This window comes from Felis catus, chromosome E1 (genome assembly GCF_018350175.1).
Source record: "Felis catus isolate Fca126 chromosome E1, F.catus_Fca126_mat1.0, whole genome shotgun sequence".
Lineage (NCBI taxonomy): Eukaryota > Metazoa > Chordata > Mammalia > Carnivora > Felidae > Felis > Felis catus.
The window spans coordinates 25,167,569-25,190,351 of NC_058381.1; the positions used below are offsets into that span (position 1 = coordinate 25,167,569).

General features: G+C 37.3%; 1 protein-coding gene and 1 long non-coding RNA gene across 3 annotated transcripts in view; one reads left to right on the forward strand and one right to left on the reverse strand.

Moving 5' to 3' along the window:
- USP32 (ubiquitin specific peptidase 32) overlaps positions 1-22,783 on the reverse strand; it is a 242,241-nt gene that overhangs the window by 88,745 nt on the left and 130,713 nt on the right. For both annotated transcript variants that reach the window (XM_003996605.6, XM_011289074.4), the window contains exons 6-7: positions 2,756-2,887; positions 1,100-1,207 (exon numbers count right to left, since the gene is read on the reverse strand). In XM_003996605.6, the coding sequence (XP_003996654.4) occupies positions 1,100-1,207; positions 2,756-2,887 (240 nt within the window). The remainder of the gene's footprint in view (positions 1-1,099; positions 1,208-2,755; positions 2,888-22,783) is intronic.
- Positions 1-22,783, forward strand: part of LOC109494292 — a 124,639-nt gene that overhangs the window by 25,115 nt on the left and 76,741 nt on the right. The gene's annotated exons all lie outside the window — the stretch shown is intronic.

The window sequence follows — 22,783 nt, forward strand, 5'->3', positions numbered from 1 at the left end:
CTGCATTCTTTGTAAATCTCTCTCTGAATCAGTACCTGGGTTACAGTCCTATGCTTTACCCAAATTTAGAGTTAAATTCCTTGCAAACTGATTAAAAAAAGGGGGGGGGGAGTTACTATACAATAAATATTACAATATCTCACAGGTTTTGAGGAGGCAATTCAAGCCTTTATATTACTTGGTAATATTTAAAACTGATAAGTTGATTTTTATAGTGCTGAAAGTATTCCATTTACACGGAATATCAAACAAATCACTATAGTTACCTTGTTAGCCCATCAGCAAAAAAAAAAAAAAAAAAAAAAAAGTTAAAAACAAATTTAAGGTGATAATTCACCTCATTTGAGATGCAAAATTTCGGCCTCCTTATTTAATATTGAACTTTAATGGGAACAAATGATCTACCATAAAGTCAGACTGTAGTAATGGCATATCATCAGGGAAGAATTCTGAATTTTTAAAATTAAGTATCTATTTCATGTTTGTGAAGCTGTATTTTAGAAAGACAGTGATGATGACCCTAGTAAATACATTAGAATTAGGTTCCAATTAAATGTAAACTGCTCCATTTTCTCATATCTGGTTAAGATTTAACAATGTAATATACTTATGCTTGTAAATTATGCTACAATAACATTTTAGCTAGGTTAAAGAGACCATTTTAGTATTTAATAAAATTATGTTTTGATCATAAATTTCATCTTGCTAATAAAATATTAATGTATACAAGTGACAGAAAATGAGTTGTACTTTAAATTATGCAAGACACAAAATTCTCTATAGACTACCAGAATATATTTTCCAAATGCTTAACACTGTCAAATATATTGTAAGTGATATAGTTCATTGATCATGAACTGCAAATTCATCAGGAAAATCAATCCCATTATTAATCAAAAATATCCCAAACTACTCCACAGTAAAAAAGATGAGTGAATCCTTAAACTGACCTCAGGAAAACCTCAACATGAGACTAATATTTACCAACCTGACAATGTGATAAAAATTCAAGCCTTAATACACAGATGATTTTATATAGATGAATGCTAATTCTTTCTGTGTAGTTTGCAAATTTTGTGACAAAGTTTAACACACTTACATTTTTGTCTTTCAGCCAGGGGTCCCCTACAACAGGCTGATAACCCACAAGATATCTCCTTAAAATCTATGTGATTGTCACGATTTTCATCAAAAGCATTAAACAAACCTGTGAAATAGGAAAAGATACCATAAATCACAGCCAACAAGTCTCCTAATATTAATAATATCATGTTAATGAAAAGAGGCATGACTCCCACAAACTGGTCAAATTAAAAAAAAAAAATTGTTTATCAGTAGCTCCTACTGCCTCAGGAAGTATTTTTCTCCTGGCATAATTAAAATTAAAACTACAGACCATAGCAGAAAACACATTCCTATCATCCTGTGTTTGGTTATATCTGCCTGTTTGTCTCTATCTTCTATCACTTGTAACAGCTAAAAATGATGATGGCATGTAAAAAATTAAAATAAATTGAAAAAAATTAAGAACTGAAAAAATAATCAGAAATTACTATTATCCTCACTTAGATTGGAGAAGAAAAAGGAAAAAAGGAGAAAAGCTGAACTATATACTTAAAAATAATATATGAGCTCCCAAAACCTCTTTCATTAAGCAAAGAAAAACATGTTACAAACAAAAGAAATTCTGTACTGCAGTCTTCTTTGTAGTTTATGTTTTATAAATAAATACTTAAAATCAAAAACAAAAGAAAATTTGTAATCTTGTGGTTTTCAAACTTTTTAACTCAGGACTCTGAGATCAAGACCTGAGCTGAGAATAAGAGTCGATGCTTAACTCACTGAGCCAACCAGGCAACTCTGGTTTTCAAACTTTGTGTAAAACATAGAAATGGAATAATTTTGTTTTCAAATAAAATGATTTCTCAACCTGCAATTCTAAAAAGGTGAAAACACAATTGTACTGTTGAAGTAAGGTGGAAAAGCCCAGATCCCCATCTGTCCTGGCTCCCCCAATAAGTACTTCTAAAGTACCCCAGGAATCTGAAGAATACAGACTATATTTCAAGAATTCTGTGCCCTTAGTTTAAAGAGTAGAAAACTAAAGCTCAGATGGGGTTAAGTGATGTGCCAAAAGTAAGAAAAATTAAGAAGAACACAACCCAAATATTCAGATCCCAAATATGATTTTTATGATATTATCCACAATTATTCTTTGTATTCCTAATTAAAAAAAAAAAAAGTTATAGCAATGAAAAGTTTAGAGCAGCAAGAACCTCAGAGATATTCCAGGCTAGTAATTTTTAAATCTTTTTTGGTAGGGGGAAGGATATAGCAGTGGAACCTTCTTATGTAGAAGAAAAATAGTAGAGGCACTTGAGGTGAGAAAGAGGTGGACGTATGGGTGGAAACCTGGAGCTTTACCCACACAGTGGCCACCACCCTATTCCATGCACCATAGGCTAAGACACTTCATTGGAATACAGTGACTAACTCAGTCAAACTCATTTTATATTTGAGGATATTCATGTGCAGAGAGAGCTAACCTGATTTATGAAAGGTTACACAGGTAGAATAGGAAGCTCAAGACTACAATCTTCATTCCCCTTTTCGTTTTTTTTTCCATTAAACAATGCTATTTGCAAGAAATTTGCAAACTTATAACATTATGGCATTTTAGAGTTAAGATGGATGTAATGGTTAGAAATAAGAGATGGACTCAAGTGTGTTTGCCATTTGTAGAAAACAGACCTACCTTCACTTAGAGATGGACGAATGGGTGGTGAAACCAATGGGCCAAATGTCTCTAAATCAAATCGTCCAGTCCGGGATTGAGCCTTTAGCAACCAATAGCGTTTCTCCAGATCAATGATGTCTGATTCTTCCACTGAGAGTCAAATCAAATAGCATTATAAAACCTCAGACTTCTCTTCTGGGCAGTTAGTTCATCCTGATCACATAACTTCCAAGGATATATTTTACTAATTTTCTGATTCAATTGTTAAAAATAATAATTACCTAAAACAAAACTCTGGAAGACAAATACGTTATATCTAAAATGGCATGAGAATTAAATCTGAATTAATATAAAAGTGGCTTTAAAAATCAGGAAAAAATGTTCACAATTTCCATTAAGTAGGCTGCTTAAACCCAACATGTAAAATAATAAACAACTGAGACATTTCTTTTTGGCTTCCTATACCACTTTTATCTATACTCCCTTTTCATAATTTTCAACTTCTATCTTGGATTTAAAGATTTTATATACATATTCGTTCCTGGTTACACTGTAAACATCCTAACAGCAGGATCCATGTCTGATTCATCCTGTCGATATGGTAACTACTTACACATTCAATACTTATTAAATAAATAAAAAAATATGAAAAAGATGCTATAAATGACAAAAGTCAATAAATGACAGATGAGGTAGGATAGGATTTACAATGTGATAAATAATAGGTGCATCATGAAAACATGAATGTCCTTCACCCCTCGTACATCAGAAGGTAGACTAAAAAATTACAGATATGCTCCAACCACAGTTACATTTTCCATGTGCTGTTCCCTGCCCCCCCGCCCCCCCCCCCCCCCCCACCCCATGCAAAGAAGTAAGATTTAGAAAGCAAACAAAGTGAGTCCTTCCAGTGCCCTGGCTTTTTGCCTGCAATCACCTTCCAGACCTTGGCAAGATTGGAGGAACCTAAGCAGTGAGAGATTTCACTGAGTTAAACAGAGAAGTTGTAGTTCTGGGAGGTTAAGATAGCCGAAATTTGCAAAGCAGAATACTGGAGAGGAAAGAGTTATACAAAGAAAGAGCTCCAGAAATCTGCATAGGACTCTTGTTGAGTTTTGGCAGAATAGTAAGCTATGTATGTATATAGTGAAATTCATTTGAGGCTGGGCTAGGAGATACCTAAGTTTTGGCTAGCCAGAGTAGAGACACTTTCCTGAACACAGGGAGTAGATTAAGAAGGTCACACTTAATTAGAAGGGAAAAAACTCTAGAGTAAATGCTACTTCAGACTTAATAAAGCTTTAAAAAAAATTTTTTTTATGTTTATTTATTTTTGAGAGACAGAGAGACAAAGCACAAGCAGGGGAGGGGCAGAGAGAGGAGACACACAATCTGAAGCAGGCTCCAGGCTCTGAGCTATCAGCACAGAGCCCAACACTGGGCTTGAACCCGAGAACCATGAAATCGTGACCTGAGCCAAAGTCAAATGCTTAATGGACTGAGTCCATTAATGGACTCAGCCTGGACTGAGTCCAGGCACGCCACCCTAATAAAGCTTTTAAAAAAATCCTTGAAAATGCCAAGCTGATCCACAAGTAATTTACCGGCCTATCAAAAGAAAACAAATTCCTTTTAAAGGAAGAATCCACTTAGCCATAACATTCATAATGTCTAGCATCCAAAAAAATATGACACAAGCAGGAAAAAGTGATCCAAAATCAGGAAAAAATTAGTCAATACAAAAAACCTATAGAAATAACAGAGAATTTGGAATTAGCAGACAAGGCTTTAAAATATCTATTGGAAACAGCTCAAGAATTTAAGGAAAACCATGACTACGTTGAGGGGAAAAGGGGGGGGGGACTAAAAAAGCACCAACTGATACTTTCTACTTATTTTTTACAATTTTTTAAATGTTTTTTTAAATTTAGTTTTGAGAGAGAGACAGAGCGCGAGCAGGGGAGGGGCAGAGATAGGAAGACACAGAATCTGAAGCAGGCTCTAGGCTCTGAGCTGTCAGCACAAAGCCCGAGGCAGGGCTCGAACCCACGTACCGAGAGATCATGACAGAGCTGAAGTCAGATGTCCAACCAGGCTACCCAGGCATCCCCCAACTGATAGTTTTTTAAAAATATGTTTATTTATTTTGAGAGAGAGCACAGGAGTCTGCATGTGTGTGCATGTGCACAAGTGAGGTGGGGGCAAAGAGGGAGAGAGAATCACAAGCAGGCTCCGTGCTGACAGCACAGAGCCCGATGTGGGGCTTGATCTCATGAAACTGTGAGATCATGATCTGAGGTGAAACCAAGAGTCCAAAGTTCAACCGACTGAGTCACCCAGGTGCCCACCAACTGTTATTTTGATGAATACAAATATTTGAAATAAAAAAATTCACTAGAGAATTTCATAGCAATTTAAAAACTACAAAGGAAAGATCAGTGAATTTGAAGACCAAGCAACAAAAACTATCCAAATGGAAGCATAAGGAGAGAAAAAAAGTGAAATATTAGAACCTTACTGAACTGTAGTATCAAACATGCATGGGGTCCCAGAAAGGGAAGGCAGAAAATATCTGAACTAATAACAGTTGAAAATTCCCCCAAATTTGATGAAACCTATAATTCCACACATACCAAAGTTCAATAAATTCTGTGCAAGAAAAATTCAAAGAAAACCAAACCAAGGCAAGTCACAATCAAATTGCTAATAGAAAAAATTTAAAGCAGCAAAAAACAGAAGCAAAACCTACTACAAACAAGGGAACTATGATAAGCAATGATTTCCCTTCAGAAACAAGGGAGCCAGGGGTGCTTGCATGGCTCAGTCAGTTAAGTGTCTGACTCTTAGTTTCAGCTCAGGTCATAATCTCAACAGTTCATGGGGTTGAGCCCCATGTCAAGCTCTGTGCTGACAGCACCTGCTTGGGATTTTCTCTCCTTTTCTTTTTTTTTTAATAATTTTTTTTTCAACGTTTATTTATTTTTTGGGACAGAGAGAGACAGAGCATGAACGGGGGAGGGGCAGAGAGAGAGGGAGACACAGAATCGGAAACAGGCTCCAGGCTCTGAGCCATCAGCCCAGAGCCTGACGCGGGGCTCGAACTCACGGACCGCGAGATCGTGACCTGGCTGAAGTCGGACGCTTAACCGACTGCGCCACCCAGGCGCCCCTCTCTCCTTTTCTTTCTGACTCTCCCCCACTCAAAATAAATAAAAGTTGAAAGAAAAGAAAAGAAGAGAAAAGAAGAGAAAAGAAAAGAAAAGAAAAGAAAAGAAAAGAAAAGAAAAGAAAAGAAAAGAAAAGAAAAGAAAAGAAAAGGGAAAAGAAAGCCAGAAAACAAAACAATGGGGGGAAAATGTTGAAAGAAAAAAAAAACCTGTTATTTTCATATTCTATATCGTATGCAAATATCCTTCAAAAAAGGGGAGGGGGGATGAAGAACTTTTTGGACAGACCAAAGCTCGAAGAATTCATCAACAGCAGAACTGCATCAAAAGGAATATTAAAGGATGTTCTTCAGACTGAATACCAGATAGTAATCAGTTATCTATCTATCTATCTATCTATCTATCTATCTATCTATCTATACAAAGGAATGTTGAAAACAGGAAATGCCCAGTCTTTAAACTTCCATGGGGCGGATATCACTGACCATACCAGATTTTGGATAGGAGCTTGATGGCAGCTTTGGTTAGACTAAGTTTTTCTTCAGTTCAAATGCTTTGAAAACTGAGTTCAGATTTCTATTCAAGAGAACCCAGAAACTGCTGGCTTTTGAAACTAGGGGTCCATAAACTCCAGCCTGGAGGCTGCATGCATGTTCATATAAATAGTGTTTTATTAAAGCACAGCCACACCATTTACTAACATATATAATTTATGGCTGCTAACGTATTACAATGGCAAAGTTGAGTAATTGTGATAAACAGACATATGGCCCACAAGTCTGAAATATTTACTATCTGCCTTTTTTAAGAAAAGGTTTTGCCAATCTCTGTGTTAGACCTTGAAAGTGCATGACTGCAAGACTTCAAAACTGAGACTACACAAAATGACAGCACCTAGGGACCAAAGAGCCTTGAGACTGTGACCCTTCAAGAGTCTGAGATTTTAAAATTGTTAGGCCATAAAACTGTAAAATCAAGAGATCTCTTTTCACTTCTCAGCCTGCCCCCAATCAGCAAGATTTCCACCTGAGAGAACTGGGTGGCAAAAATTATCTTTGTACGTAGGGTTCCTTCAGATTCAAATCTGAAACAGGTTTCTCAAAAGTTTGGCTACTTTTTCTTCATTCCAGCACAACCTGTCCTCAGGCAGGCTCACTCCCCTGCCAGCCTTACTCCCAACCTCAGCATCTGGCCTGAGATTTGAAAACACCCTATATACCCTTGATCACCTAGGAAGGGCTTTGTCTCTCTGGAGTTTCACTTTCTTTTCTTTTTTTTTAAAGTTTATTTTCATTTATTTATTAATATTTATTTTATTTACTTATAGAGAGCAAGCAGGTGAGGGGCAGAGAGGGGACAGAATCCTAAGCAGGCTCTGTGCCACCAGCACAGAGCCCGATGTGGGGCTCAAACTCACATACCTTGAGATTGTGACCGGAGGTAAAATCAAGAGTCAGATGTTTAATCGACTGAGCCAACTGGGCACCCTCTTTTTTTTTTTTTTCCCTAAGATTTCTTTGTATGCAATGGCTTTATTATTTTTTTTAGTTTTTTTAGTTTATTTTTGAGAGAGAGAGAGAGAGAAAGAGAGAGAGAGAGAGAGAGAGAGAGAGAGACAAGTATGCACATAGCAGTGGAAGGCATGAGAGGGAGACACAGAAGCAGGCTCCAAGCTCCAAGCTGTCAGCACAGAGCCTGATGCAGGGTCCCAACCTATAAATGGTAACCTGAGTCAAAGTTGGACATTTAACTGACTGAACCACTCAGGTGCCCCTGCATGCAATGGCTTTAAAGAAGAGTATGATTGTTTCGCCTATGTAGTGATTTCATGTTATTACAGTGAAAGTGAAAGTCTTTTATACCCTTCTATACTTCCCAACCTAAAGCAGAACCCTTCAATTAGCATTTAACATGAATCTGAAAATTCTCACCAGTGCAATAAGATATAAATATGAAAGTACAATATTAGAAAAGAAGAAGCAAGGTTATTCTTTGTGTAAAGCAGAATGCATATCAAAAAACTCAGTTTTTTACAAATTATAATTGGGTTTAAAAATCTATAAGGATACAAAATACATATACAAATATCCATGCTTTTCTTATATAACATTAATAGCATGTAAGAAAATATAAAAGACAAAAAACACAAAAATAGCAATTCCCCACAAGAAACAAATATCTAAAAGTAAACTTTAAGATATAAACGAAACTTTTATGAAGAACACTTTGTAACTAATATTACAGATCTGAATAAATGAAGAAGCATACCATGGCCCAACAGGGCCTTGATAGAGGCATACCATGGAGTTAAACAGGGTGTAAGATCACACTGTGAGGGTGGTATAAGAGTAGAGATCTGAAGGAGGCAAGGGGACAAATCACAGAGAAAAAACTTTCTAGAGAACAAGGCCTCAAGATGAAAGCTTGCTTAGCAAGCTCAAGGAAAACAAAGACGATCAGAGTGGCTGAAATGGAGTTAATGAAGGGGAGAATAATAAGAGAGTAGTAGGAGATAAAATCAAAGAAAAAACGGTCAGATTATGTCATTGTGAGAACTATGGTTTTTTTTTTTAATGTTTATTTAATTTTAAGAGAGAGAGAGCAAGAGAGAGCAAGTACAAGCAGGGGAGGGGCAGAGAGAAAAGGAAGACACAGAATCCAAAGCAGGCTCCAGGCTCTGAGCTGTCAGCACCGAGCCTGAAAGTGGGGCTTGAATTCATGAGTCATTAGTTTATGACCTGAGCCGGAGTAGGATACTCAACCTACTGAGCCACCCAGGTGTCCCCTTATAAAACTTTTTTTTTAACATTTATTTTTAAAGAGAGGGAGAGAGACACAGAGCATGAGTGGGGAAGGGGGAAAAAGAGAGAGAGGGAGACACAGAATCCAAAGGAGGCTCCAGGCCCTGAGGTTCAGCACAGAGCTAGATGCGGGGCTCAAACCTACCAACTGCAAGATTTTGGCCTGAGCTGAAGTCAGGACGCTTAACCAACTGAGCCACCCAGGCGCCCCACTTCAAGAAATTTTATTTTACTTATTTTTTAATGTTTGTTTGTTTGTTTGTTTATTTTGAGAGAGAGGGAGAGACAGAGTGTCAGTAGGGGAGGGGCAGAGAGAGAGGGAGACACAGAATCCGAAGCAGGCTCCAGGCTCTGAGCTGTCAGCACAGAGCCCGACGCGGGGCTCTAACTCACAAACTGTGAGATCATGACCTGAGCCAAAGTCGGACGCTCAGCCGACTGAGCCACCCAGGCACCCCTAAAAGAAATTATATTCCTTTTGCTTGACTTCCAAGGGGCTCCCTGGACTTAAAGCTAATATCTATTTTCCTTTCCTACCTCCATTCTTTTTTTTTTTTTTTTGAAGTTTATTTATCCATTTTGATACAGAGAGAGGGAGCAAAGCCAAGTGGGGAAGGGGAAGAAAGGGAGAGAGGGAATCCCAAGTAGAATCCACACTGAAAATGTGGAGCCCAATGTGGGGCTCAAACTCACGAACCTTGAGATCATGGCCTGAGCCAAAGGCGAACACATAAATGACTGAGTCAACCAGGAGCACCCCCTACTCATTATACTGCCCTGATGCTCTCTATGCCTAAAACCTAAAAAAAAAAAAAAAAAAAAGAGATTACTTAAAAGATCTAAGAGTAAAATTCTTTTGAAAGTAAAATATAAAAATAACACTGCACTAGGAACATAGTATAATACATGATGTATAATTTTGTGTAATTATACATCAACAGATGGAAGAAATGAGATATTCAGAAAGCCAGTATTGTAATTTACTCTGAAGCAGAAGAAAACTCATGGAAATGACCACACCTGCCATAGGCAAAAACACAAAAGGCCTTGACAATATGTACCTGGGGTCAAGTACACTGGTTCTAACTTGTTCCCAGTTTACAAAGAAGAATACTCTCTTGGGAAGTTCTTAACTTTGCTATCTCCAGAATAGTCCTCTTAATGATCCATAAAATCTATGAACAGGAATTCTAAGAGTGACAATGAAGTTACCCTACACTTTGGCATTTAAAAAGACCTAATTACTTATTAATTATTAAAAGTAACTATACACTGAGGGACAAGATTATTTGTTTTTGTCAAATTACACAAAATCATTGTTCATAGTTTTAAATAATGGGCTAAGTTCATTCTTAAAATTTTACAGAAAAATCATCAAGGAAGATTATGATACAAAAAAGATAAAATTTTCATACAAGAGTACATGCTGTCATAGATTTTCTTTTTTAACCAAATATCAAATATACTACATTCATTGACACTGTAACCTCCTGATGAATCCACCTTTGCAAAGGTCCAATAATTTTGAAACTAAATTTTAAAAATATGCAAAACTTCCACATAAGTACATGGTTTTCATTTTTTTTTTAAACAGAGGTATCTATCAAATACCTATATAACTGAATTTACTAAAAAGGAATATTTAGGGGTTCCCAAGTGGCTCAGTCAGTTGAGCGTTCGACTTTGGCTCAGGTCATGATCTCATGGTTCATAGTTTCGAGTCCAGAGTTGGGCTCTGTGCTGACAGCTCAGGGCCTGAAGCCTGCTTCAGATTCTGTCTCCCTCTCTCTCTGTCCACCCCCCACCCCCGCTTGTACTCTCTCTCTCAAAAATAAATAAACATTAAAAAAAGTTAGTAAGGAGAGTAATCACAGGAGTCTGATATATAAACTGAGATAGCACTACTGTTTCCTTTTCCAAAATAAGATACCTGGTCACTTCATTTACAATGTATGAAAGAAAAAGAAACCTTTTAGTTCCTGCAGAGAAACTGCTTTCTCAAATTCTAAACTTTCTTCTAAGTAGTAGATATACATATAAAAAAATCTGACCCTGAAACAAAACAAGGAAGACAGTAGCCTTGACAGAAACTATGTTCTCATTTGAATACTTCTAGGTACTGAGCATATGTTCAACAAGTACTTCTGATTAATTAGTGTTTATACAATACACTAAATTAGAAACACACACAAATCACACTGACTTGACTCTCAAAATTTTTTACCTTTGATAACTGTTTATAAATCTCCTTAAAAAGCACAATTTCTTTGCTAAAGGAGAAATGCGGAGGGGCGCCTGGGTGGCTCAGTTAAGCATCAGACTTCAGCTCAGGTTATGATCTCATGGTTCATGGGTTGGAGCCCCGCATCAGGCTCTGTGCTGAGAGCTCAGAGCCTGGAGCCTGCTTTGGATCCTGTGTCTCCCTCTGTGTCTGCCCCACTCCTGCTCACTCTATGTCTCTCAAAAATGAATAAAGGCTAAAAAAAAAAAAAAAAAAACTTAGAAAAAAAATGTGGAAAGATGTGTTGAAGATATTTAAAAGAAAAAAAAAAGATCAGATTGTCATGGTCACCAATTAAAACCATGCTTTACAGTTCCCTCTTATGCTTATGTGATCTGTTCATATTTTGGTTATAGACTGCATGCAATTCATCATCAAATATTTGCCAAAAGCAGGCTAAAATAAATTATATATATTATTACATGAAATGGCAACTGAAGTGCTGGGAAGAGGGAAGGCAACTAACTTTATTTTCATTTAAAGAAGTTACAGGTAATGACTGCAATAATAATTACTCTACTTGCAACTCATAGATCAGTATCAGAACTTATACTTTACTAGCTAAATACGAATGAATCTATCACCCATCTAAAAGTATAATTTTTTTCTGGTTCACAACAGCAGCACACCATACTCCCAACATTCTAAATAATTCCTGGCCTACACTTGGGCCATCCTAATCAAGTCCCATCTTACCAGAGGTTCCAGAAATAGCTCTTTAATGCCAGAAATGGGTTCTCATTAAAAACAAACAAAAAACTGGCAAAACATCCAAGCGTTTTCAAACAGTAACACATTTCTTGAACACTACTGAGGAAGCAACCTGTTCACAAATGCAACGACCTTCTGAGATCTACTTAAAATGGCTGTAATCCTTACATCTTGTACAACCGATAAGAGGATAATGAAAAAGGGACATGGAGATTTACTAGGGGTTTATGGTCAAAGAATCATTGACATACTTTTTCTCTTATTGAAAGAAGGTGCCAGCAAGGGAATATAATAACACACATATTTTTAATTGAGATAATAAATGCTAAAATAGAAACAATATAAATTTAAATTAGATATCAAAAGAATAATCAAAATGCATTCAAAATTAGCCCAAAATACTACATTCATTACCTCAAAATCCACTACGAAAAATCTGAGTTATTCATCAGGCTTATTCATTCTTATGATACATTTTAAGGAAAATTCCAAAAGTTCTTTCTTAGTTTATTTAGAGACACATTTACACGAAAGAATAGGCACAAATATTTTCTTCCAAAAATATGGCTAAATTATATGAAAATATCAATATTAAAGAAAATAACTCTCAATTCATTTTTATCTTATTTGTTAATTTTTGAGAGAGAGAGAGTGTGTGCACACACAAGCAGGGGAGGGGCAGAAGGACAGAGATAGAGAGAGAATCCCAAGAAGTCTTCACATCCAGCTTAGAGCTCAATCCTACCACCAGCTATGAGATCATGACCTGCGCTGAAATCATTGAGTCAGATGCTCAACCGACTGAGACACCCAGGCACCCCTCAATTCATTTTTAAAACATAGTTCTTAAAATCATAGTTCTTCTACTGCCCATTTCATTTCTAAGTATCCCAAGGGGGGAAAAAAAGGAAATTGGAAAAGTGAATCTGCAAGATTGTCTGAAGTGAGTCTGAAGAAAATGGTGCACCACAACCACAACTCCTTCTATCTCAATTAACAAGTTACTCATAAAAGATTGAAGAATAAAATGACTGTGTGTCCATAAACTGCCTTCATCTCAATTTTGGCACCTAGTAGCCATCTGATCTTGAGAAAGTTTCTTTAACTTCCCATACTCTTAGTTTCCTTAGTTTTAGAATATGAATAAAATGAACCTCAGAGAGGGCACAAGGATTAAATGAGAGGATATACAGAGTGCACATAGTGCCTGCTTTAGTAAGTGCTCAATCTACACTAATTAGAACTCTCATAAAGAGAAATTAAGAAAACAGTCCTGTTTACAATTGCATCAAAAAGAATGAAATACCTAGGAATAAATTTAGTCAAGTAGATAGAAGATCCGTACTCTAAAAACTGTTAAGACCTTCTTTAGTATTATGTTTAGATTCCTTTCTCTTTATTTTTTATGGGTATCTATTAGTTTTTGGTTTGTGGTTACCGTGAGGTTCATATATAATACCCTATATATACAGCAGTCTATTTTAAGTCTGTGGTCACTTAAGCTCAAACACATTCTAAAAACACTACATTTTTACCATCTACTTCATATGTTTCTAACACTATATTTTACTTTTTATTCTGTGTATCCCTTAATTATTACAGAAATAGTAGACTTTACTACTTTGTCTTTTAACTTTCATACTAGCATTACAAGTGGTTGATCCCCTACCTTTACTGTATGTTTGCTTTTACAAACAGATTTTTCTCTTTCATAATTTTCTTACTTCTAGCCATGGCCTTTTCTTTTTCACTGAGAGAAGTCCCTTTACTATTTCTTACAAGGCCAGTTTAATGGTGCTAAACTCCTTTAACTTTTGTTTGTCTGGGAAACTCTTTATCTCTCCTTCAATTCTGAGCGATAACCTTGCAGGTAGAGTATTCTTAGTTGTAGGGTTTTTTCCTTACAGCACTTTGAATATAACATGCCACTCCCTTTTGGCCTGCAAAGTTTCTGCTGAAAGATCAGCTCATGGTCTGATGGGGGTTCTCTTGTATTTGCTCTTCCCCCTTTGAAGTTTCTCTTTTATCTTTAATTTCTAACATTTTAATTACTATGTTTCTTCATGTGGATCTCTTTGGGTTCATCTTGTTTGGAAAACTCTGTGATCCCTGAACCTGGGTGTCTGTTTCCTTCCCCAGATTAGGGAAATTTTCAGCTATTATTTCTTCACATATGTTATCTACCCCACTTTCTCCGTATTCTTCTTTAGAGACCCCCATAATGCACATGTTAACATGCCTGACATTCCAGAGGTCCCTTAAACTATCCTCATTTTTAATAATTCTTTTTTCTTTTTGCTGTTCAGCTTGAGTGCTTTCTACCACTCTGTCTTCTAGATTGCTGATCCATTCTTCTGCATCATTAATCTGTTGATTCCCTCTAGTCTATTTTTCATTTCAGTTACTGTATTATTTACTTCTGATTGGTTCTTTTTTAAAATATTTTCTATCTCTGTTGATGTTTTCACTGTTTATTCATTCTTCTCCTGAGCATCTTTCGATGAGCATCTTTAGTTTTTTTGTGTGTTTATTCATTTTTGAGAGAGAAAGAGAGAGAGAGCAAGGAAGGGGCAGAGAGAGAGGAAAACACAGAATCTGAAGCAGGGTCCAGGCTCTGAGTTGTCAACACAGAGCCCGACGCAGGGCTTCAACTCACGATCCTTGAGATCATGACCTGAGCCAAAGTCAGACAACTGAGCCACCCAGATGCCCCTAGGTGAGCATCTTGAGGACCATAACCTCCAAGTTTTTTATCAGGTAGATTGCCAGCTTATCTCTGTTTCATTTAGTTCTTTTTCTGAGGTTTTATCTTGTTTTTTCATTTGGAACATATTCCTGTGTCTCCTCATTCTGCCTGTTTGTTTCCATGTATTAGGTAGATCAACCACATCTCCCAGTCTTCTTTTTTTTTTTTTAGTTTATTTATTTATTTTGAGAAAGAGAGAGAAAGAATGCGAGTGGGGGAGGGGCAGAGAGAGAATCCCAAGCAGGCTCCACACTGTCAACGAGAAGCCCAACGCGGGGCTCAAACTCATAAACTGTGAGATCAGGACCTGAGCCGAAATCGAGTCAGATGCTTAACCGACTGAACCACCCAGGTGCCCCACACATCTCCCAGTCTTGAAGGAGTGACTTTATGTAGAACATGTCCTGTGGGGCCCAGAAGCACAGTCCCCCTAGCCACCAAAACCAGGAGCTCCAAGGGTATCCCCTGGGTGGGCTGTGTGTGCATTTCTATTACGCGGGGCTGTGACTGCTGGAAGTACATTGATAAGTGGAGCTGTCCCTAGCATGACCGGCTTAGATGCCCCGATGCAGTTACTACAGGCACATTGGTAAGGTTTGGCTGCCCTGCTGAGGCTGGAGCCAGTTTGGGAGGCTGCTGGTCCAGGCCAAAGCCACCCACTGGATGCAGCATGGTGGGAGCTGCTTTGGGGTCCCTGGTCCTGGTGGAGGCCACCCAATGGGTGCTGAGGAGTGGAAGCCATTTGGAGGAGTACTAGACCCAGCTGAGGTCACTTTCCAGACAGATATGGTGGAGCAGAAGCCGCTTTGAAGAGTCACCTGTTTGGGAGAGGAGAGTTAGGCACGGAAGGATATTGAGGCAGGGTGAGTGGTGCTAGCAAGGCAGATGTAAAGTATCAGAAATGGCACCTACCAGCACTAGGCCAGCTAAGTAAGAGTAAGAAAAATGGCAACCGCCTGTGTTTCTGTTCCAGGAGAAAGTTCCTTTAAATCCCTGCCCCTTCAGCACATGCACTAAAACTAATGAATAAATCTCCTTTACATATGACCCTGGGGATTTCAAACCCCTCCCTTTGTGCTCTTGGAGTGGATGGATTTGTGCACAGTCTACTTTTAAGAGCAGAGTCTCAGGTTTCCTAGAGCTCAATGGGTTTCCTATAGCTCAAGAGCTTTCCTGGAGTTAGGCTCTGCTGTTTCAAATCCAGGCTTTGTGGGAGCTCATCTTCCCAGTGCAGGTCCCCAGGCTGGGAATGTCCAATGTTATGCTTGAAACCCCTTGCTCTTCAGGGAGGACTTCTGTGTTTGTGACATCCCTTCTGTTTAAGGGTCACCACACTGGGGGTATTAGTCCTAACTACACATCTCTGCTCCCCTCCTACCTATCTCCATGTGGCTTTTTCTTTATACCTTTAGTTGTGGAATAGCTGTTCTGCTAGTCTTCAGGTTGTTCTGAGAAAGAGTAGTTCTATATGTAGTTGTAGTTTTAGTGTATCTATGAGAGGAGGTAAGCTCAGAATCTTTCTACTCCACTCTCTTGATCCTCTTCAGGTCTAATCTTAGGTATTTAAATAGCAAATTATGAGAGAAAAACACAACAGCTCTGACAAAAATTTGATTAAGATCTACTCAAATATTAAAAACTTGAACTCTGGGCTAATGTTCTAATTCAATTTCTTTTTTTCTTTAAAAAAATTTTTTTTAATGTTTATTTATTTGAGAGAGAGAGAGAGAGAGACAGAGACAGAGACAGACAGAGACAGAGCATAAGCAGGGGAGGGGCAGAGAGAAAGAGGGAGACACAGAATCCGAAGCAGGCTCCAGGCTCTGAGCTGTCAGCCCAGAAACCGATGCAGAGCTTGAACCCACAAAATGCGAGATCATGACCTGAGCTAGTCAGACACTTAACCCACTGAGCCAACCAGGTGCCCCATAATTCAATTTCCTAAGCTTAAAAAAGATACGGAGGCACCTGGGTGTCTCAGTGGGTTAAGTGTCCAACTCTTAATTTCAACTCAGGTCATGGATCTCTTGGTTCTTGGGATGAACCCTGTGTTAGGCTCTGTGCCGTGAGCAGCTTTCCTGGAGTTAATCTCCAGCTTGGGATTCTCTCTCTCCATCTCTCTCTGCCCCTCCCTACTCACACATGCACACAAATTCACTCTCAAATAAATAAAATTAAAAAAAATAATAATAAGGTAACAATAATCTGGAATTTGCAGTTCTGAAAAATGTACCTGCCATGACAAAATCTAAAATCTTACTCTAACTCTGTATTGAATACAAATAGATTCCCCAGTTTCACTTATGATTTAAATAAAAGAGAACATCTGATTAAATATGGCAGTGTGTTCAACTTACTGTGACTTTAAATTTTACTTTATAATTGTATGTGAAAAATAAAAGGCATCTGCATTCTAATATAAATGTTACTTACAAGTGAAAAATTTTAATTCCTTTTTGTTTCCTAGATATCTTGGCTCATTACACAAATTTAAATGTAGTCACTGATGCTTTAAAATAAATATTTTCTGTCTGCTTATAAATCAGTTAATAACACTATTTTTTTATCCTAAGTTTCCACATTCAGGACACATTATTTGAAAAGTTTAATGTACCAAATATCCTTTGAATGGAAGAGCCTGCAAAGAATTTAGTAGTGAATTGCTTAGCCAGAAACTGAGAATGTATAGGTAATATGATAAATCATAGCCATCAGAATGCAAACCTACCATGTCAGAATTTCTAAATGAAATTTAGCAGTAATTCTGACTTTATGATAATGCTTTCATATAAGCCCCATGAAGAAAGTAGCTATTTGCTGAAGCCCATTGCAACTGAGTTGTCTCTTTCACTGGTTTATGATGATTCTTTATTTCTATAAACTGTAAAATAAAACAGAACTAGAAAGAAAAAGACTTTCCTCCCACAGACGTGGACAAGTTGATTTGTGTACAGATCTACAACCCTCTGTTATGAAACTGCTTGCTTCCAAAACAATAACTCTCTAGAGATAATGGGGTAAAGCTCACTGATATTTGCAAGCCAAGTGTCCAATGATAAAAGAGGTTACATATTCATTGTAAAGCACCCATTCTACAACAGGCACCAAGCTGAGTCCTTTAAAAACGGTATTATCTCATGTAATCCTAAAGGGTAGACCAATATGCCACCCCAAATATCCTACTTGGCATAAAAATTATATTGAGTTGAAGGCAATTGAGAAGAAGCAGATAAAAGAAAAGCTCTCTGCAAACTCCCCCTACCTTTTGCCTAATTTGTAAAGGTGTCTTCCCTGCTCCTCTACCAGAAAGACAGAAGTAATCACCAGAGACTACTCTAGACCCTTATCAACCTGGAGATTGTACCTGATAAATGAATCTATATAACAAACCTTACTAGCCAGCCCTACCATTAGTTTCTCCACACATTTGCCTTCCCATAATTTGCCACCTCTAGAAACTCAGTCCTTTTGTCTTGTCCCCTCTCTACAAAACTATTGTTCTTTATTAAGATGCTATATAAACTCCAGGTCTAACCACCATGCATAAGCAATGTTAATAAACTTGTTTCTCGCTTGGTATCTGCCTCCTGTGAGTCTAATTTAAAGGGCTCTATCGGGGCACCTGAGCGACCGACTTGGGCTCAGGTCATAATCTCACGGTTTGTAGTTCAAGCCCCGCGTTGGGCTCTGTGCTGACAGCTCAGAGCCTGGAGTCTGCTTCGGATTCTGTCTCCCTCTCTCTATGCTCCTCCCCTACTCATGCTCTGTCTCTCTCTGTCTCGGAAATAAATAAACATTAAAATAAATAAATAAACAAACAAACAAATAAATAAATAAATAAATAAAGAGCTCTATCAATGAACTCAAGATGGGTAGAGGAAGAAAGACTTCCTCCCTACATATCTTACAACACTCCTGTGAGGTAAACTGTATCATTACCTCTGTTTTCCAGAGGAGGAAAAAGAAGTTGAGAGATTAAACAAATTTCCCACTGTTACATGAGTAATAAGCAGCAGGCCCAGTGTCTGACTCAAAGTCTGAAGAACTCCGAAACATCCTATCTGTATTCCTCAAAATATAGTTCAGAATTACCTTAGATGTCTATTGCCCACTGAATAAAATCATTATAGAACCAATAACCAACATGTTTAACACCCTCTCCAAATAATTCTAATGCTCAATGAAGGCTGGTAACTACCAATATACCATGGTAGCTTTATATGTTTTTATTAATATTTATTTATTTTGAAAGAGAGAGAAAGAGAGAGCACAAGCAGGGGAGCAGCAGAGAGGCAGGGAGAGAGAATCTAAAGCAGTTTCTACGCTGTGAGCACAGAGCCCAATGTGCGGTTTATTCCCATGAACCTCAAGATCATGACCTGAGCCAAAATCAAGAGTTGGACACCCAACTGACTGAGCCACCCAGGCGCCCCCATAGTAGGCTTATATTTTATTAATTTTTTATTTTGGGATATTACTCTTACAAGAAACAAGGATACAACAAAATTCAACTAAGGTGCTAGCAATTTAAAATGTTATAAATAACTGAGAAAATTTAAAACATAGCATTTCTTCAGACTTTTACCATACACTACTGACTTATTTCCATGGCCACCAGGGAAATCCATGGGTGTACTATAGGAGTAGATAAAATAATTAGTTTAGTGCTCTATACTCCTAAAACAACATATAATTCCTGCTCACTCCTGGGGAAATCAAACGTTTAAATGAGTACTTAGAATGTAGACTTTTAGTAGCTAAAAATTTTTCAATACTTTACAGTCCAAAAACTTGCATTTAGACCACTGTACTAAGAAGAACTCAAATATGAACTGGATAAGAGCCTTGTCCCTATGGGACTTGTAACTTCTGAGGGGAATCAAAGCCACTTCCAAATGACCCTAAGAGAAGGTAAAAAGCATCTTAAATGCTTTAATAGAAATGTAAGATGTGCAGGAATGCAAACAGTAAACTTAATTCAAACTGAAGAAAAATGGAGAAGGCATGACAAAAGAGCATATGGATTTGGCTTTGAGGATGAAGAAGTATTTCAATTCTTAAGAGCTGAAAGATGAAATGCAATCTAAATAAAGGAATATTAGAAGTGATATGCAGAGTAACTATAAAAGCCCATGGGGTATAGTCATGGAATATTGACCAGTGCTCTGTAGTTGAAGCAGAGAACACATATAAAGAGAAATGAATATGGAAAATTAAGAACAGGAAACCAAGCGACGTTAGAGCCATGCTAAGGAGTTTAAACTTTGTTCTATAGAAAATGAAGATTCCTTAAAGGTTTCTGAAAAGAAAAAGTATTTTTTTAATGTAAACTAAGCAACAACAACAATTTGCCCTTCATTCTCTCCTATCATTAACATATACTCAGATAAATAAGGACAAACATTGCAATGATGGCAGCAAAAAAGAAACTCTTAAGAAATAAGGCTGAATTAAGATTGATGGGGTCTAATGTGAAGTTTGACAAGGAAAAGTCAAAGTTAATCTCAAACTGGATGACTGGAATTACAAATACTATTAACCATGATAGAAAAGACAGGAGGAAGAACATGTTTGCTTTTTGAACCTTTAAGATGGGTTGAAAACAAGGAAACATGCATTTGATTTTATATATGAGATTAAGATGTTAGAATATATATAGTGAATACTCGACAGTCAAAAAGAATGAAATCTTGCCATTTGCAACTACGTGGATAGAACTAGAGGGTATTACACTAAGCGAAATTAGTCAGAGAAAGGCAAATATCATATGACTTCACTCATATGAGGACTTTAAGATATAAAATAGATGAACATAAGGGAAGGGAAGCAAAAATAATATAAAAACAGGAGGGGGACAAAAACATTAGAGACAAATATGGAGAACAAACAGAGGGTTAACTGGAGGGTTTGTGGGAGGGAGGATGGGCTAAATGCGTAAGGGGCATTAAGGAATCTACTCCTGAAATCATTGTTTGCATAGATGCTAACTTGGATGTAAATTTTTTTAAAAATTTAAATTAAAAAAAATAAATATAGAAAAAAGAAAAAAAGAATATATATAGATATATAGATATAGATATAGATGATATAGATATATAGTGGAAAAAAGGAACAATAGGCCCCAAATGGAGTCACTTGTGTGGAGTCCCATGTCAACATACCAAGACTTAATATCTCATCTAACTGTAGTTTCAGCCTTTCCCAGAAATGTGACCTTTAACCTCTCAATCTGGAATTCCTGATAAGCACCAGAATAAGGTAATCTGCCTGAAAGACCCCAGGCATTCCCCCAAAGGAAGATGACCTTACCTGAAAACAATCTACTGTTTGTTAGAAACTCCTCCCCACCCCCCCACTTCACTCTCACTCCTGCTCCCTCCTATCTATAAATCTTCCATTTTGTGGAGCTCCTCAGACCTCCTTTCTATTTACTAGATGGGATACTGCTCAGTTCATGATTTGAATAAAGCCAATTTGATCTTGAAATTTATTCAGTGGAATTTTGTTTTTCAGTAATACCCAGGAGGTATTTATTAAAATGAATATACAGTTTGGGGTGCCTAGGTGGCTCAGTAGGTTTAAATGGCTGGCTCTTGGCTTCAGCTCAGGTCATGATCTCACAGTTCACTGGTTCGAGCACTGCATCAGGCTCCACAGTGACAGTGCGAAGCCTGTCTGGGATTCTTTCTCTCTCTCCTCTCTACCTCTTCCCCAATTGTATGCACAGCCATGTTCATACAGGTGCACATGCTCTCTCTTTCAATATAAATAAATAAACTTAAAAAAAAAATGACTATACAGTTTGAGATACCTCAAGACCAGAAAACTCCATCAAGGTATCACCCACAAAGATATGAAGTATAGGTGAAGCAATGGAAATGGCTGTAATGCACCAAAGCACACACATCATTTAAGAATAAAACAGAGCTAAAGTCCAACCCATGAGAAACCCTTTCTACATTTAAAAGGTAGAGAAAAAAAAGGAGAACAGTAAAGAAAACTCAAATAATTAACAACTAGGAAACTACAATAGTTCCAAAGCCAAAGAACAGAATTTCATGAAAACTGAATGGTCAATAGTGCTAACAATGCTGCAGAGAGACAGGGGTAGATAGAATGACCCTAAGAAGAAACCATTTGGTTTAGAAATTAGAAGGTCATTATTACAGGTGAAACAACACATCTACATTAATATTTGCTGTAAATTCAAGGTAAAATTTTTTTAATAAGGCAAAGGCACTGTAACTTTCAAATACTATTAAAACTTCAAAAATCTTCCCAAGTGATAAAAAGCTAAAAATAGAGAAGATCATCTTTAAATAAAAATGGAACCATATAATGGGATAACATTTTTAACATTTTGATAATTATTTTTACTGATTGAATTTAAGTAAGTCAGTCTGTAATCTTTAATAATACAGTGCTTTCTGGGAGTGCAAGCTGATATAGCCACTCTGGAAAACAGTATGGAGGTTCCTCAAAAAACTAAAAATAGAACTACCCTATGATCCAACAATTGCACTACTAGGCATTTATCCATGGGATACAGGTGTGCTGTTTCAAAGGGACACATGCACCCCCATGTTTATAGCAGCATTATCAACAATAGCCAAAGTATGGAAAGAGCCCAAATGTCCATCGATGGATGAATGGATAAAGAAGATGTGGTATATATATACAATAGAGTATTACTCAGCAATCAAAAAGAATGAAATCTTGCCATTTGCAACTACGTGGATGGAACTGGAGGGTATTATGCTAAGTGAAATTAATCAGCCAGAGAAAGACAAATATATGACTTCACTCATATGAGGACTTTAAGAGACAAAACAGATGAACACAGGGAAGGGAAACAAAAATAATGTAAAAACAGGGAGGGGGACAAATCATAAGAGATTCATAAATATGGAGAATAAACTGAGCGTTACTAGAGGGATTGTGGGAGGGGGGATGGGCTAAATGGTTAGTAAGGAGCACTAAGGAATCTACTCCTGAAATCATTGTTGCAGTATATGCTAACTAATTTGGATGTAAATTTAAAAAATAATAATAATAATTTTAAAAAATAATACAGTGCTTTCCAAAATAATCCATAAGCAGTATCTGCATTTGCAAAGTATGTCAGACTTAATTGCACTTTAGGCAACTGACAAAGACTTTCTCCTTGACCATACTTAAGTCTCTTTGAGCCTTCTTTCTGACTAGGCCTCCAACTAAGCCCCCATCCAGTCTCTGGCTTGCTCAAATCCAGTCTTAGCTAAGAATGCTGCTAAGTCGTCCCCCTACCCTTGATATCTGATCAAGTTCCTCATACCCCATCTCTGATGAATAAGTCCTTGG